Source organism: Mastacembelus armatus, chromosome 19 (assembly GCF_900324485.2).
Source record: "Mastacembelus armatus chromosome 19, fMasArm1.2, whole genome shotgun sequence".
NCBI lineage: Eukaryota > Metazoa > Chordata > Actinopteri > Synbranchiformes > Mastacembelidae > Mastacembelus > Mastacembelus armatus.
The window spans coordinates 8,247,858-8,263,776 of NC_046651.1; the positions used below are offsets into that span (position 1 = coordinate 8,247,858).

Genomic DNA, 15,919 nt, shown 5'->3' on the forward strand with positions numbered 1-15,919 from the left:
TCTATTCATCAATCACCGATAAATGATGGACATCTAGTATGTCTACCTGAGCTTTAATTGACCGTATCATGTTAGACTTGCATACAAGGCTGCAATTGAACTTAAATACTGATTGTCCTTAAATATATACTGTAGTTAAAGGGACAATAAAAACATAATCAGTTAATAAGAAACATAAACTGAAAGTAATCATAATAACCTGTTCTGGCAAGACACTCCTTTCTGTTTGCTTGTTTCATCACACCCATGAAATCTGGCAGTGGATCAAAAGCACCGGCCCCACGTCACATTACAACTGTTCATTGACGGGTTCTTCGTCTGCTCTGCTGGAGGCTCCAGGTTCCGTAATGTTTGGTGAAACTACTGTATTCACATACAGTAAATAAGCTGATAAAGGTGGTTTAAAAAGTACTGCTGTGAACGATAAAGCAAAACTACATAATGTGTATAATAATGTGATATCATCTTTAATCAGACAACAGTTTAGAACTTATAGCGATTCGCTGATTTCTACAAAAATGCCATTTGCAGGAAAGAGGAAAATAATATTTAACCTCCTCAGCGTCAATTTAACATTTCCCCTCAAGTGGCTTAAAAATTGGAAAAAATATTTTTCTACTACTTCATGACAATGTCAAATAAATATGTTTTTCTTGTATGTGTACCTTCACACGCTTCATTGAAGCTACATTATACAGACTCAAATATTCAAACCTAAGATCTACATTTGCATTCTTTTAAGTTCCGCATACATTTCCCTTGTTAAAGTTGGCATCTGCCCTAACACACTTATCTTATTGATCTGTGGACTTGAAAAGGTTAAATATTTTACATGAGTATATCATTAATCAAATATATTTGAGTAAACAAAAGAATTACTCATAACACAGCTGTGTAATTCTCTAACGGCTGTGTCTGGACTCTTTCTGAATCTGAAGCCGAGTCTTGGTGGCCAGTGCAGCCTTGCGGGTCATGGTGGTGCAGCGGGTCAGAATCTCTTCAGTCTTGGGTCTGGGTGGTACCCTGGGTGTGACTGAGCCTGTCTCACTGTGTTTGGAGCTGTCTGACCCAGAGCTCCCAGAACTGGTGTTGGAGCCACGACGGTCTGAGAACCTGAGGTCAGCACTGCTGTCCTTGTTGTCAGGCAGGTGTGAGGCTGCGTGGCAGGCTGGATGGCTCTGACTCTGCTGCTCCTCTTCTAAACTGGTGGAAGATTCACTGCTGGAGGAGAAGTCAGAGAATCTGGACTTGTTGCTGGTGTTGCTCATCCTGCGTGTGTTGCCATCTGAGGTCGAAGCTTCTTTCTCCATCTGCGACCAGGTCTCAGAGAGAACATCCAGGGATCGGGCCTTGGGGAGTCGCCTGGACACAGTGGTCTCATCTCTGCACTGACCTGCAGGATCTCTTTCTGGGTTGGTTTCTTCACTGACACTTGTTGGGCAAGAATCCTGATGTTCCCTGCTGGTTGCCAGGTTCAGAGAGGAGCTATGTAGCTTTTTCTGCATACTGAAAAGGCCTACTCGTGGGTTGTTGTATGGTTGCAGATACATGGAAGGGATAAAACCTGCTCTTCCATTGAATCTGAAGAGAGGATTGCAAAGAGATTTTATTTCAACCTCTAAATGCCAGATAACTACTTTAAACATGAAAATTAATTTGGCCTTCAAGGATGTTGCACTGAGAAATATTCTGTTTTAAATGCATTAATGAAAGCTTGAAAACTAATTTTTAAATGGGTTCTCTATTCCCATTCTCAGTTATTTGCAGTGCTAACAGACTACTAGGTTACCTGACGAACCACCAGCCATCGTCAGACTTTCTCAGCACCTCCACCACGGAGCCAATGGTCACAGACACCTCGTCATCCTTCTTAGTTGAATAACTCTTCACTGCACAGTACAGGACACCTAAAGGCCACACGCAAGAGACAGTGTACAGAGCTTTAGTGGAATGAAACAGATTATTTCAACTTTGAATGGTGCAAGAGTGCTCCCTAGTGTTAGTTATTTGTAAAAACAGGGCTTTACAGTATTGTGCTCAGTCTGTGCGTCTGGAATTGAAACAAATTATGCCAATTTCTTCTTAGGGCCATATCATAGTGAGGCCTATAAAAAGAGAGCTATACAGTAGAGATTGTTAGATGAGATCAGATTATCTTACCTGCCATCTGAAATCTGTCGTCATCATCACCATCCTGTCCTTCCCATGACTCCAAATAGGGAGCAGGAAACCAAGCAAGACGCTTATCCTCTTTCTCCACCAGCCACCAACCTGCACAGAAAGAAAAACAGACCTTAATATAAAGATATCTCAAGGTTCAGAGAAGTTTGTAGCTGGAAAGATGAAGTGCCTTCATATTTCTTTTTTTTCCATTTATCATTGTGTTTTCAGTAACACGCAAAAAAAGTCAAAAAAGTTAAAGCACTGACCTGCAGGGTCTTTGATCAGGACGTCCAGCTTCTCATCTATTGCTACTTTAAATGGACGATTCTTTGTGTCCTTTGTCTCATAATTGGCCACGCAGCGGTATGTCTGGGTGAGAAACGGGTGGGTGATGCTGCCAGCATACTGCTGAGTAACGTCTCCTCCTGACCCATCAGCCATATCATCAGACAGCATGATCATGATGCTGTGTGAGACAGAGAGGTTATGTGCAGTTTTGTTATAATCAGCAACACTTTTCTACCGAACTGACGTGACGTGACTACCCACCTGTTCTTGGTGAAGTCTGACTGCAGGTCATGGTCTTTGGGGGAGAAGAACCGTGTCACCTCTGGAGAGCAAGTCACACTTTCATCACATTTGAGCAGTTTGTCACAGTAGCTCTCCAGGAACTTCATGCGTTGCACGGATCTCTTGGATCCCTTCTGTTTAAGGCTGCTCCTCCTGGCCTTTCCTGGAAAGTGAAGAAGAAATGTTTCAAAAATTAACATATCTGCCATTGAAGACTTTTCTAGATGCTTACATGCTTTTCATTTATCAGAAAATAAGTATTTGATGAACAAAAGTAATTTGGCCTGACAGAAGGCTTTAATCATTCCAGATTTAGAGAAGTAAGCTAAAAAATATTTGTGCAGACATTAAACTCTTTCAGGTGGTTTCAAATCAGTCAGACAAATTATCTTACCTCTAAATTTGGGGATCACTCTGTCGTTCTTCCGAAAATGGTTCAGATGAGGAAAACTCTTTTTCAGCTGCCTCTGTTGGAAAAAAAAAATGTTATAATGATATATATTATCATTTATAATTACTCACTGTCCATAGACCAGTTCTATCCTATAATTATTTTGTGTAATATAATTATTTTGATGTTTTTGATTTTGGACTTACATGAAATTTCTTGAAATCTTGGAAAGACCTATAGATGACCAGTTCAGCCCCATCAGACCACAGGACAGAGATCATGAACACCTGTGGGTGTTAAAAACAGCAGTGGGTCAAGGAAGGACCAAACTCTAACAGATCTCTCACTCAATTAGCTGAAATAGAGGCATTCACTCACCTTGAGTTTTGGTGTGTCCCTGTGGACAGCTCCAATAATGCGGGCACTGAGTACAAAACGCTGGTCCCCTGCCATAGTGTGCTTCTCTGTGGATGAACAGCCTCTTCTGCGAACTCTCTTTTAGTCAAGGAGTCAGGTGTGGGTAAATATAGCCACACAAGGCGGAGCCAAGTGGAAAAAAAAGAGAGAAAAGGATGCAAACAGCCTCAGGGCGTGTAGCCTTGATGGGACTTCTAAGGCAGTGCAATGTTCTTCCTGTAAAGGTTTTACATAAGGCTTCTTTGGAGGAATATGAATTTTAATAATAGTTTTTAATTTCAAAGAAGACCTTTTGATTGACTAAAAGGGATGTGATTTAGTGAATTTAGCAGTTTGAAAATCCCAAAATTCAGTTACCAAGAGCTCAGAAAGACAACTTTATACACCTTTCAGAAAAGCTGAGCTTAAAGGATAGCAGCTGAGATATTGTAAAACCTTCAATAAGTTATATTTTGCATAGAACTCTAACATATTTTAGTTAAGAGGTCCATCACAGACCATATTTATGTTTCATCCCCATCTCACAGAGCAGTTTATTATGTGCAGTGTTGTCATATGAGTGTAATTTTTTTTTTTTACTTCAAATTTACAGCCCATACGAAAACAAAGCTCTTTATGTTTATTATGGGTAATTATTGAAGCAAGCAAACGTGTTTTTATTCACTTAGGAATCTCTTGTAATCAGCTGCTGCAGTCACATCTTCCACAGTCACTTCCTGCTCTTTCCCGCATTCTTAGGGTTTATAATTAAAAATGTAGCCGCACGTGCAGTCACTTCACACTTGTCATCTGGCAGCAATATCCCTTATCAGAAAAGCAGTGTGTAGAGCTGTGTGCCAACAGTATGTGTGTGTTTGTTGAGACCAACAAAATAGTTAAGGGTGTGTGTGTGGGTGTGTGTGAGGAGGAGGGGTGGGGCAGCAGGTGTTTCTTCAAAGTGAGGATTGTATAAGATGGCCAGAGTCGGAGGGGCTATCCCAGCCTCTCATCAGATAGATGTGAATGTGGAGTCTTTGTCTGAAGTGGTGCCAGGATTTTGTAACACGTGCACACAAACACACAAAGTGTTATGGTGTCAGAGTTCAGGACTGTCCAGCTTTGCGTATGATCTGAGAAGACACCTGAGTGTAAAGTCACATGCGGTTTTCCCCACTGAAGACCCTGACTCTTAATTCTTTGGGCATCTGTTGTTGACACAAATCCAGGTAGAGGCACTGAGAAAAAAAACCCATGAAATGTATTGCACTGTATGAGGACTCACAACTCACGCACAATCAAAAACAGTTCACTGCTGGAGCTTGTTCAGTTCGGTTCAGTGCAAACACTCACACACGTACTGGCTCACACATACTTTTCTATTTTGTTTTAGCTGTTTGTTCACATTGCCCTGCTCACATTGAATCTTTTAACATCCACAGGGTCATTACAGCAAAGAAGAACGAACAACAGACGATTCATCATTGAAACAAATGTGTTTTATGAAGGAAATAATCCATTCATTATTGGAGCTTGTTGCATTATTCGTTATGGATCTGACATTTCAAATCGACCAACGCCCTTAAAAAGTTATATCCCTGCAAAATGAGACAATTGTCCTATTGTAGATGTGAATATTTACACTAAGCTCCTCTGGCCTCATTCTTGTTTTTGAGGAAATATGATTAGAATTTTTCACATAGCACCATTTTGTTTATTCTGGCTTCACAATCACTTCTTTGTTTTGGTTTCCTTGAAACAGACAATGGAAATGTCAGAAAAACTGTCCAGGTGCATGGCTCATATTGTAGCTGAGTACTTATATATTTATGTGTGTTACCATTTAGCCAAACCTCTTGGCCAAGCTGACTTGACCAATTCCTTTGCATTTTAATGAGAATGAATATACGTCATATATTACAAAGTGTCCATCGTAATTTATGACTGACTGCAAGTATTGGGAAGGAAACAAACATAGTTTTCCTGTCATGTCTGACCATATACAGTCACTCTGTTTCTTTTATAACAGCAAATCCCTTGCTCTTTAAGATAACTGTAAAACTCAGCTTAGTACAGCCACAGGAGACGACGTGACACGAAGCACGGGTTGTGGCTTGTAGCGCAGCATATCTATTGCCAAACTCATTAGGTTGTAAAGCTCTGCATTAGAAGGTGAAATAAGACAAGCCATAAAACTGATGTTTTCTTCCAGTTACATGGAGTGATCACATGATCTGCTTTGAGTTGTTTACCTTGACACAACCACTGATATTTAAAAAGAAAAGATCTTACTTAATAAACCTGTATATTCATCAGGTATGTTCTAAAAATTAAAAACTGATTTTCATGTATTTATTGACCTGTTGCAAAGTTAAAGAAAAGATGAATACACAGAAATATCTGTAAATAGAATAGATGTTCTGCACTGACTTGGTCAGTAAACTCACAGAGTTTTAAAAACTCTGCCACAAGGAAGCTGCAGATTTTTAATGTCAACAAAGTGGGAAAACACTGAAGTCATGTTCTTCTTGGTGATGTGGCTTAGGATTTATCCAGTAAACTTACTCACGTACTGAAAAGGTGGAGTAAGACTCAGTGAGTATGAGTGTACAGTTTCTGAGAAGGTTGTAGATAGCAATTATCACATGGACAGGGAAGTGGAGAAGTAGTAAACAGACCAGTGACTGTAATTATGTAGCAGCTTCCCAGAAAACACTGTTAGCTTCATAGATATATACACCCAAGGTGTAATTCATGACTTCATACAATCATTGCATTGTTGTACCTACCACACCCACTAAGGAACAAAAATAAACAGAAAAAAAACTGAAGCAACATGTGATTTGCCGTTCCTGCAGCTGCACGTTTTATTTCTTACTATCTAATATAGTTTATTTTCTATTATCTCTTTGCATTAGCTTTTACACATTTGTCTTCCTACCTCACCTGAACCTGTGCACTGATTCTACTGCCAAGCTATTTTTTGTTTGTCCAAATTCTTACCCACCTTCTTTCTAAACATCAACCTCATCTATCACTGACAAGATCTTTATTTTGTTAGACTGCAAGGAATCCAACCAGAGGAAACTCTGATCTGTTTTTCTAACCTTACAATCTCAGCATGTCCTACTTTGCCTTTACAGTGTATTTAGCATTTCTCTTATTATTATCATGCATTCAGGTTTATTTGCTACATCTGATGCCCTTATTTGTAATGGATTTTTAAAAGGTGGTGACTTGTAAATGTGATGATGTGATGTGCAGAAGCTATTGCCATTTATCAGGCAAACTGCAGTTCAAAAATACTTTCTAAAGCGATAAGACATTGCTTCTGGCAAGGAACTAGTCCTCACTGCGCCAAAATGACACAATGAACCACCGCTGTTGTGCTGGTGCAATAACATGACTTTTTTAAGCCTCTTGCTGAATGACTTAAAATGAAAGCAATGGAAGAATAAACTCAGGTTATTTTGAGAAACGAAAGAAAAGACAACATGGGCCAGAAGGCTTCTGTTTATAATCCTCCGTACTGATGCTGTTTAAACTGCACTGTTAGCCAAGTCAGCTTTGATTACTCCCAAGTGCTTTTTGCCACAGTTCTGACAAAGCCTGAAAAAGTTAAGACCAGTCAAACAATGTAGACTTTAAGATTAACCTGAGAGGAGCTTCCTCTGTACTATACAGATGATTAACCACAAAGGTTTCAACACAGCGCTCCTTTGCTGCCATCTTCAGGACAGATTTCCCACCCACCACAAAAAAAAAAAGAAAAGAAAAGAAAAAAAAAAGGATCTATTTCACTTTCCCTGTCACTGGAAACTCCACATTCCTGTATAGGCTATATTCTGTATTATTCCAATAAGTTACTAAACTGTAACTGACTTGCATTCCAATGTGAGTTGCAACATATTAGGCCTCTGCAGATAACACACCTTTGAAGTACACAGTTGCATACCATGCACATTTTAAAACCCTAGCATATTTGTAATGGATGCTTACGCACATGGAAGGCAGCGTCAATAAGTAACAGGCTTCTTTTGTCCTTGTAATTCTTCCTTTAAGTGGCTGAGTTTATGGGAAGAGCTGTCATTTTATGTCACCTCTTCATCTTTCTGTACAGCACTTTGATTCAACATATTGTGAATGCATCTCCTTATTACTTCATCATAATGACGTTTCCTCTAGCGCCATCATGAGGTTGGCATTTGTACGTTATGAGCAGTGAAATCTCAGAAAAAGTATTGGATTGATTGCCAGGAAGTCTACTACACACATTCATGCCCTTTTTTTGACTTTTAGCTCTTATTTTCTGTAAAAAGACAGAACATAGCATTCCTAATCAGAAAAATGAAACACTCAGAATTTTTTAATATAATTTTCTTTTTTTAAATCCACAGTTCATTCTTATTCTCAAACACACTTCTGATCTCTTATAATACAACTCTGATAAGCTTTAAAAACATGGCACCGTCACATGGAAAGGGAACATGATTAGGAAGGAGAGTGTTTTCATGGGCAATATAACAAAAATATTTTCTTTAATGAAGATAGATTCTTTTTTTTTTTTTTGGATAGGGATAGAATAAAATTCAGTCTCTGAAAATTGAAGGTTTTGTGTTTGGAGAGTGCTATGTTCAAAGTGTTGCATAGTTAAGAAGACAAATGTAGGGATTGGGGGGGGGGGGCTTAATTTAAAATGACACATAGGGACTAAAAGTTCTTTTGTTAATGCAGAGTGCAGGGTAAAAATACTCTTTTGGAATACTTTTCTGTGATTGTTTTGGCTCCAAACCCTTAAAAAGCTAGACTTGCCACCTCTAAGTGGTGTACTGGAACACGAGTGTACGATCCCGGCTGCAAGCATTAGTAACACACTGTCCAACCTTGTGCAAATGTAACTTAAAAGAACAAGATCCACAGCAATCACATGTGATAACAATCTCCCAAGCAGTTTTATCACCAGAGGAAAAGCTCATATTGTGTATCACTCATATTGCAGCCTTTAAAGTTCCACTCTGCATCCACCATCATAGAGTAGAATAACAGAACATCCTCTTGGCAGGCAAAGAAAGAACCAGCTTAGCTGTAAAACAAAAAATAAAATAAAATAAAAAATAAAAAATACTGTCATTCTAGCTTATGGCTGGTTCAAGCTCCAAACTTTAAAACCTGCAGAGCCTTAATCATGAAACCAAACGCTGCTCTTGCTTTTCTTCCACACAGAATTAGCGAAACAATTCTTAAAAGAGCAGACTCCTCAGAGGAATCCTTGTCCAACTGAAGTCTAATTCAATCATGTTGCTTATTCTGCATCAGCTGGATGAAAGCTGGAAAGGTTTCTAGTTGCAAAATGAGAAGGAATTCCCAACTCAGCTTATAAAGTGTCTCAAGATACTGTGCCAAGCACTCTTTTTTTTTTTTTAAAACCAGACATTAAAACAAATGCAGTATGGGGTACATTATATGGACCACATCCAGTCTTTGCTGCTGGTTCTAAATTTACAAGCTCCAACCTGGGAGCATAACTCATCATGCTCTTTCTTTCCTATCTCATCCATACATACATTCATTTGTCCTATAGCACATCCACCGATCAAGCATCTGTCCATCCACGTTTTGAGAACATGTACAAATTTCCCTGCTTCTCCTTTTCTTCCTCAGTAGCATCCGCAGCTGGTCTTTGTCCATCACAAAAAAAAAAAAAAGGAAAACAAAATCCAAAATAGTGGCCTGGGTCACCGGAACTCATAGATGGCTGCGCTGTGCTCGGGAACATGGGTGAGATTTAATGACTGGTACCTGAGGTGGAACAAAAAGAAAACATAGCTTTGAATGCGTACACATATATGTCATAAACTCACCTTTAACAAAATGGGTTTATTTAGCTAAAAGTAAATCCTTACTATTTATGTACTATTTACTATTTATGGTTGGGATTGTTTCAGCATTTGTCTTTCAATGTGTTTACGTTCAGTTATTATCTTTTTAGTGTTAGTGTTGTGGTCTGCCATCACCAGATTCAAGCTCCCATCCCATGCAAAAAAGGATTCAAAGCAACAGGGTGCAGGTATGTAAATCCATAATTTTATCTCATCAATCTCAGCCTCTCTGTTTACTGTTCATTCTTTTGGTTTGAATCAATAAACTTCAGCTGACTCTTCCAACACAACTGCGGTCCATTTTGACAAGAACAAACCCAAAATCAAAGGGTTTTATGAGTAGATCAATGTTGACATCTGGGCAGCTGCTTATTGTGCTTGGAAACACATGAGGAACAAGATGAAACGAGGGCAAACCATAGTCTGGATTGATGCTCACATGCAGCTTTGTCTTCATGTGTTGTTTGCACAGTTCACACCCAAATGGTGAATGGCAGCAAAGAACATGATGTTGATATTATAAAGTAGTTACTTGTGAGTACATGAACAATAATTGCACGGTGTTTTCAGTCCTCACATAATGCTAAGTGCTAACATAAGCACTAGTTGTCGATCATTTTCCAATTCTAAAAAACAGCATATGTTTAATTTTAAATTGAAAACGTATTTGCAGTTGGGGAGGAGACCAAAACTGCTTCCAAGTATTTGGTCAGAGTAAGGAATGAAAAACTGATTGGCATGACATCAGTGGGTTGGTGTAGTAATAACTAAACCATTAAATGCAGAGTGAGTTGAAAAAAATGCCCAAAAATGTGAAATAAATATGAAAACCCTAAAGATAAAAGTAGAAGCAGGCTACAGTTTGCTTGTAACCAGGCAGTATGACCACATAAACAGAATGCAGCAGTCTGTGGGTGTGACTGCTGCATTCACTGAAAATTCAGACACTGAAATTCATCCAGGCGACCTTTCAGTCACAAGCCTGCTTCTTAATATTCCAGAAATTTCTGAACATTACCATTCAGAGCTCCTATGGTAGTAGTAGCCCTCGATCGTCGCTGTAGATTTCTGGAAGCAGATGTAGTAGAATCCAGCAAAGGAAGCACCGCTGATGTCTTTGATTGTGTGGTCTGGGACCAAAAACTGCTCCTGAGAGGACGGACACCGTGAGAAATGGCAGCGGCTGCAGTTCGGAAGTGACTTATTACATCATGTGACATCAAGCTCAACTTAGGTGGCATCTTACCTTCCACCTCATGAAAATATAGTCAGAGCTCTTCAGATCCTCATAGTCAAAATCATCAGAGTTGAATGTCTTTGCATACTGGTAAAAGGCCTGGAACTTGCCCTTTACACACACACACATGCACACACACACGCACACAAAACAAAAACTGATCATGCCGCAGTAAACCACTTGGCCGTAGAATCTGGATTATGAATCAGATTTTTGCCTCACCCAATGCTTACGATCCACATCCTCATCTGCATCCCATTTCCGGGTGAGAAATGGCCGCTTTCTGCTGATTATCTCTCCAGCAAAGAATGTGGTCAGAGTCGGGTATTCCTATGAAAGTAAACGCAGCAGAGGTGTCTTAATGTGTGTATGTGAATGTGTTGTAGAATACAACATAGCATCTGTCTCTGTCTGTCTCTCATCTGTCTCACCTCAGTCAGGCCTTTTATCTTCAGGTAGCCACACAAGTAGGAATCCTCCATGGTGACATGCTTTACAGAAAACACAACAGAGAACACAGACTTTTGACATGTACTTCATATCTGCGGTGGCTTCAGAAAGTATTCAGACACCTTCACCTTTCACTCGTGCTTTTGAAAATGTGTCTAATTCATTAAAAACTGAAATCTCTCCATCACAAGAGCATTCTGGTCCTTTGCTGCTGGGTATATCCTGCTGGCTTTAGCCTTCTTTGAGACATGTCTGAAACTTAGCAGACTTTGAGTAAAAGACATGTACCAGTCCACTTGGAGGTTCCCAAATGATTTTTAAAGGGCTTGGAGAACACGAGAAAAAAAACTTGCTGGGTCTGATGACTCCAAAGCTGAACTCTTTGGGCAGAATTCCAAGCATTATATCTGGTAAACACCAGACTCTACTCATCACCTGCTAACACCAGCCAGACCTGAGGGAAGGATGAATGCAGCCAATGCAGAGAGGTCCTTGATGGAAACATGCTCCAGAGAGCAGCCACCTGAGACTGGGGGGGTTGGCTCACCTTTCAGCATGACAATGACCTGAAGCAAACAGCCAAGACAACACTGGAGTGGCCTCAGGATAAGTCTCTAACTGTCCATGAGTGGCCCAGACTTAAACCCTGTGGAGAAACATGAAGATGGCAGCTCTCAGATGTTTCCCAAACAATCTGATGGTGCTTGAGAAGATCTGCCGGGAAAAGCGGATACACAACCCAAGCCCAGGTGAACAAAGCACAGAATGTGCCATATCTCAATGTGTCTGCTGCCATAGTACTGAATTAGAGGTCTGAACAGATTTGTAATTGAGAGATTTCAGTTTTTTATTTTTAATGAATGGGTGTGACTGTTTACACCTCATCACTGTGGGTTAGTTAGTGTAGGCTGATCTGCATTTTCATTTTTTTAATACAGGCTTTTACAGTTTTAGCCTAAAACACAAAGTCTACAATAAAGTGAAGGTGTGTGAATATGCTGTTACATGCTTTTACAACATGATCTCCACTAAAAGCTTTTTACACAAAACAGGCCTAAACGTTTGGAAAGGTCTGCCTACAAATGCAGCAACTAATATGATTCCAACTCTACCAAACAGCAGTGTTTTAATAATAAGACTAAATAAAATGTGTCTCTATGAAGTAGAGAGTGGGCTGTTTGCTATATTGCTATATTCCCAGCTAGCCCAGCAGGTTACCCAATGACAGGCCAGGGCTCATTGATTTCCCAGCTGTCAGTCATCACCCCGCCTGTTTGACAGATCACCAAATACCCTGACAGGTCGCCTCAACCCTGGCATGTCCGTCCCACAGCCCCACCTGCAGAACAACCTCCACGTCGTAAGAGTTCCCTTTACTCTTCTGGTGGCCCCTGAACTTGGAGCCGCTGTAGAGCAGCGAGGTGACAACACCGGGCTGCTGAGTGTTTATCGGTGGCGGGGGGATAAGCGAGGCCGAGGATGCGAAGGCCGCGGCGGAGGAGTCGCTGAGGTATCCAGCGGGGACAGGCATGGCTCCCGCTACGCTGGCTGAGCCCTGACCGCGTCAATGGCCGTACGGGCGATGGCGTCTATCGATGCTTACGTCCCTGGAAAAGGACCAAAGAGCTCCACCAACATTCAGATCCCCCGATCCCTCTGCACAGTTTAGTTTACCAAGAACCAAGCTCCCAGAAAAGTAAGTGGACTTCGACGCAGAGCCGTAGGCAGCAGCATCCGCCCCTCTCATTGGTCAGCTGAGTTCAAGTTGCTTAGATCGTCAACGCTGATTGGTTCGCCTTACTGAAGGCTTCATGGGAGCATTTGTGTGTAGTTTTTTTCCTGACGTGTACGACTGCGTAGACTCACTTAAAAAACTACATTCCCCACCTGTACGTGCGTGTGTACGACGCTATCTGGTAAGCACGGAAGGTCACACGCGTGCTGTTGAACGCAGGGGCTGTGTATGGAAGTTGAGGCAGAAATGTCTGTTAGTAAATAGAGACACAGCGACGTTAGAAACATGAATTGGTGCTAATGAGAAAAAAAAGCTATGTATAAAATGTTTCATGGACATTAACCAACGACCTGCAGTCAGAAACAGGGAACCTAGCCTGTCGGCTCTCTGCTCAGCTCGCATTTCCTACCAACATCACCTCTTTTCTTAGCTGCCACTATGTTTAAGGGGCTGGTCAGACTCCAGAGTCAGTTTGGAAATGTCCTTTCTCTCAGCAAAGTGTGCCCAAGAAATCAGCACTCTCGGTTTGCTTGGAAATACTCCACAGCCGCAGCAGGTAAGATATAGGCTGTGTAGACCAAGCCAATGCATTTGTGTTACCTCCCTCCGATGTGTGACTGATTTGATGTTTCCTTACGTTGCCAGAGAGAAAGAGGTTTTATCAAGATGTCAGCATATCCCAAGGTGATGGTAAGTGTGAGGATATTAATTTAAGTGTCAGATGTGTTTCCTTAATCAGGACAGGGTTGATGTTCTCCACTATTTCTTGTTGGGAATAACAGATCATTTAATGTTTTAGTCAGTCACTCACCATACTTGTCATTTGTTCTATCTAATGCATTTTCCCAGGTGGTTTATACGAGATAAACCTGGACCGAAGGAAACTGAAAACTCCTGGAGGGAAGCTTTTCACTGTGCCAAATGAAGCGCTTGCCATTGCCGTGGCAACAGAGTGGGATGCTCAAGGGGACACACTGAAGTTCTACACAATGCACCTGGTATGACCTTTGACCTGGGGTTTGCACAAGGTCACAAGCATCATTTATTATCTTCAGGCTCAGACTCAGTTAGGATTTGCGTGATATGTAGTTGAAGTCTACTTTTAAACCAGCTGTGCTGATATGTTTAGAATGTGTTTTCAGCTATACGCTTCAATTGCATACACTTCTACACAAAATAAGAAGCTCTGATCTGTTAGTGTGTACGAAGCAAAGAAATATGTGTTATGAGGGTCTGCAGTTAAGATCTTCACCTAACCCACAGGTGACATAGATGTAACTGTAAACTGATTTTAAGCTGAAATGTGAAGCTCTTGCCATGTTTTCAGTTATTTTATGCTTCCATGGGAAAGGATGTTGAAATGTTGATAAACTCCTTCTGCAGACTACACTGTGCAACACAGCTCTGGACAATCCTTCCCAGCGTAACAAACAACAAATGATCAACGCTGCGCTCAAGTTCCTGGAAACTGACACTGTCTGGTATACTACTCATTTACTTTTATTCCTTTTAACTTATATTAATAATTTAATATTCTGTACTTATATGGCGTTAATGTTCTGTGTAGTTACAGGGTAGATGAGCCCCATGGTTTAGTCGAACTACAGAATAATGAGTGGGACCCTGTGCTGCGCTGGATTGAAAACAGGTAACTGCACTGTTTGACTCTGTCATAGTCATAGTCACCTTAAAGACACTGATACAGCAGTAATAAATGAAGCTCCTGTACTTAACTTCTTCCTAATTCAACTCAATTGCAGATATAATGTCATTATTGGCTCCTCATCCAGTATTTTGGGTCCTGTGATCCCAGAGGCAACCAAGGACAGGTTCAGACAACACCTGAATTCTTACAACTTCTGGTCTCTGACAGGTGAAACTTTACTAATCTAATTCATGATAGTCACTTTTAAGGAAGTGTTCTCTATTTAGATTGTGTTGTAACTGCAAACTGTACAACAAAAACAGGCAGAAGCGAGGTCAGTGTACTAGCATTGGTATATAATTCATTTCATGTATTTATTGTAATAAGTCATAGTACTACTATGGCAGGGCTATCCTATAACATGTTTTTTCTTTTCAGGACTTGAGTATGTGATCACACAGCTGAAGTCTGTTGTGCTATCAATGGGGTTGATTGACAGACATCTGAGTGTGGAGCAGGCTGTTCTGCTTTCCAGACTGGAGGAGGAATACCAGGTAGGAGAGCATCCAGAATTATTCAGTGACTTTCAGTCAGTATTGTTGACATATTTTTAGTGTGTCTTTCATGCATCATTGCCAAGATTTGCTTTATGTGCTATACAGAAACAGCGCCATCTTCTGTTTCCATAGTGTTTCCCATCTTACCTAACCTGGTAGCACAGAATATACAGTGCAGCAACAAGGCTGATTTTACATGTCAATGATTTTGCGATAGTATTGTATCTAAAACCTGCTGTACGTTTGCACTGACAGTCATTGGTTATTCCTATTTATTTCTCTTAACATGGTTCTTCTTCTGCACAGATTCGATGCTGGGGAAACGTGGAATGGGCCCATGACTATGACATGTATGAACTGAGAGCACGGACAGCTGCTGGAGCTCTTTTTGTTCACCTTTCATCTGAGAGTTCAACTGTCAAAAACAAACTTATGCAGGACTGAGAAGAAACAAGAACTTCAATCAGCCGAAATATAAAACTCTTAAAAGTGCCCAGCAAATGAAAACGAAACGAAATGAAACTGAAAACGCCCCAATCACTTCACTTTCTCCATGCTTCTTCATTCATGCAGACAAACACAACACTCCCTCTTTGTTCTGTTTAGTAATGACAGCTGCTTTTTCTGTGATGTGTTATAGAGTCATCTCACCCCAACACACCAGACTTGTTTTGCCGTATTTATGTGTCAGCTACCAGGTGTGACACCCTTCCCAGTTGGTTTCCAGTAGGTTGTCAGACATCCATGGGTATTGCACATACTTTCAACAGAAAAATGATTAGTGTTGCTGTTTTGAGGGGGAGTATTATTCTGAATTTATTTTTGTGTGTGTGCTTCATTACAGTACTAGAAGGTGCACATGCTATCCAACAGCAGACTGTTTATTTTAACTACACACA

The 15,919-nt window shown here is 40.6% G+C and overlaps 3 protein-coding genes across 3 annotated transcripts; 1 reads left to right on the forward strand and 2 right to left on the reverse strand.

Annotated features, from left to right (window-relative positions):
* Positions 1-640: 640 nt before the first annotated feature.
* On the reverse strand, positions 641-3,607 carry LOC113135680 (NADPH oxidase organizer 1-like). The gene is made up of 8 exons (XM_026315884.1): positions 3,503-3,607; positions 3,331-3,411; positions 3,128-3,200; positions 2,713-2,896; positions 2,430-2,629; positions 2,161-2,271; positions 1,790-1,907; positions 641-1,581 (listed from the first exon to the last, which is right to left on the reverse strand). Exons 1-8 carry the CDS (start codon positions 3,575-3,577, stop codon positions 903-905), a joined length of 1,521 nt encoding a protein of 506 aa, XP_026171669.1. The 5' UTR covers positions 3,578-3,607; the 3' UTR covers positions 641-902.
* Positions 3,608-8,148: 4,541 nt separating this feature from the next.
* Positions 8,149-12,816, reverse strand: LOC113135609 (glucose-induced degradation protein 4 homolog). The gene is made up of 6 exons (XM_026315785.2): positions 12,423-12,816; positions 11,065-11,124; positions 10,856-10,963; positions 10,643-10,744; positions 10,415-10,545; positions 8,149-9,316 (listed from the first exon to the last, which is right to left on the reverse strand). Exons 1-6 carry the CDS (start codon positions 12,612-12,614, stop codon positions 9,253-9,255), a joined length of 657 nt encoding a protein of 218 aa, XP_026171570.1. The 5' UTR covers positions 12,615-12,816; the 3' UTR covers positions 8,149-9,252.
* Positions 12,805-15,781, forward strand: atpaf2 (ATP synthase mitochondrial F1 complex assembly factor 2). The gene is made up of 8 exons (XM_026315783.2): positions 12,805-13,374; positions 13,464-13,508; positions 13,668-13,816; positions 14,202-14,299; positions 14,386-14,466; positions 14,579-14,691; positions 14,902-15,017; positions 15,327-15,781. The coding sequence occupies exons 1-8, from the start codon at positions 13,257-13,259 to the stop codon at positions 15,462-15,464; spliced, it is 858 nt and encodes a 285-aa protein (XP_026171568.1). The 5' UTR covers positions 12,805-13,256; the 3' UTR covers positions 15,465-15,781.
* The last annotated feature ends 138 nt before the right edge of the window (positions 15,782-15,919 follow it).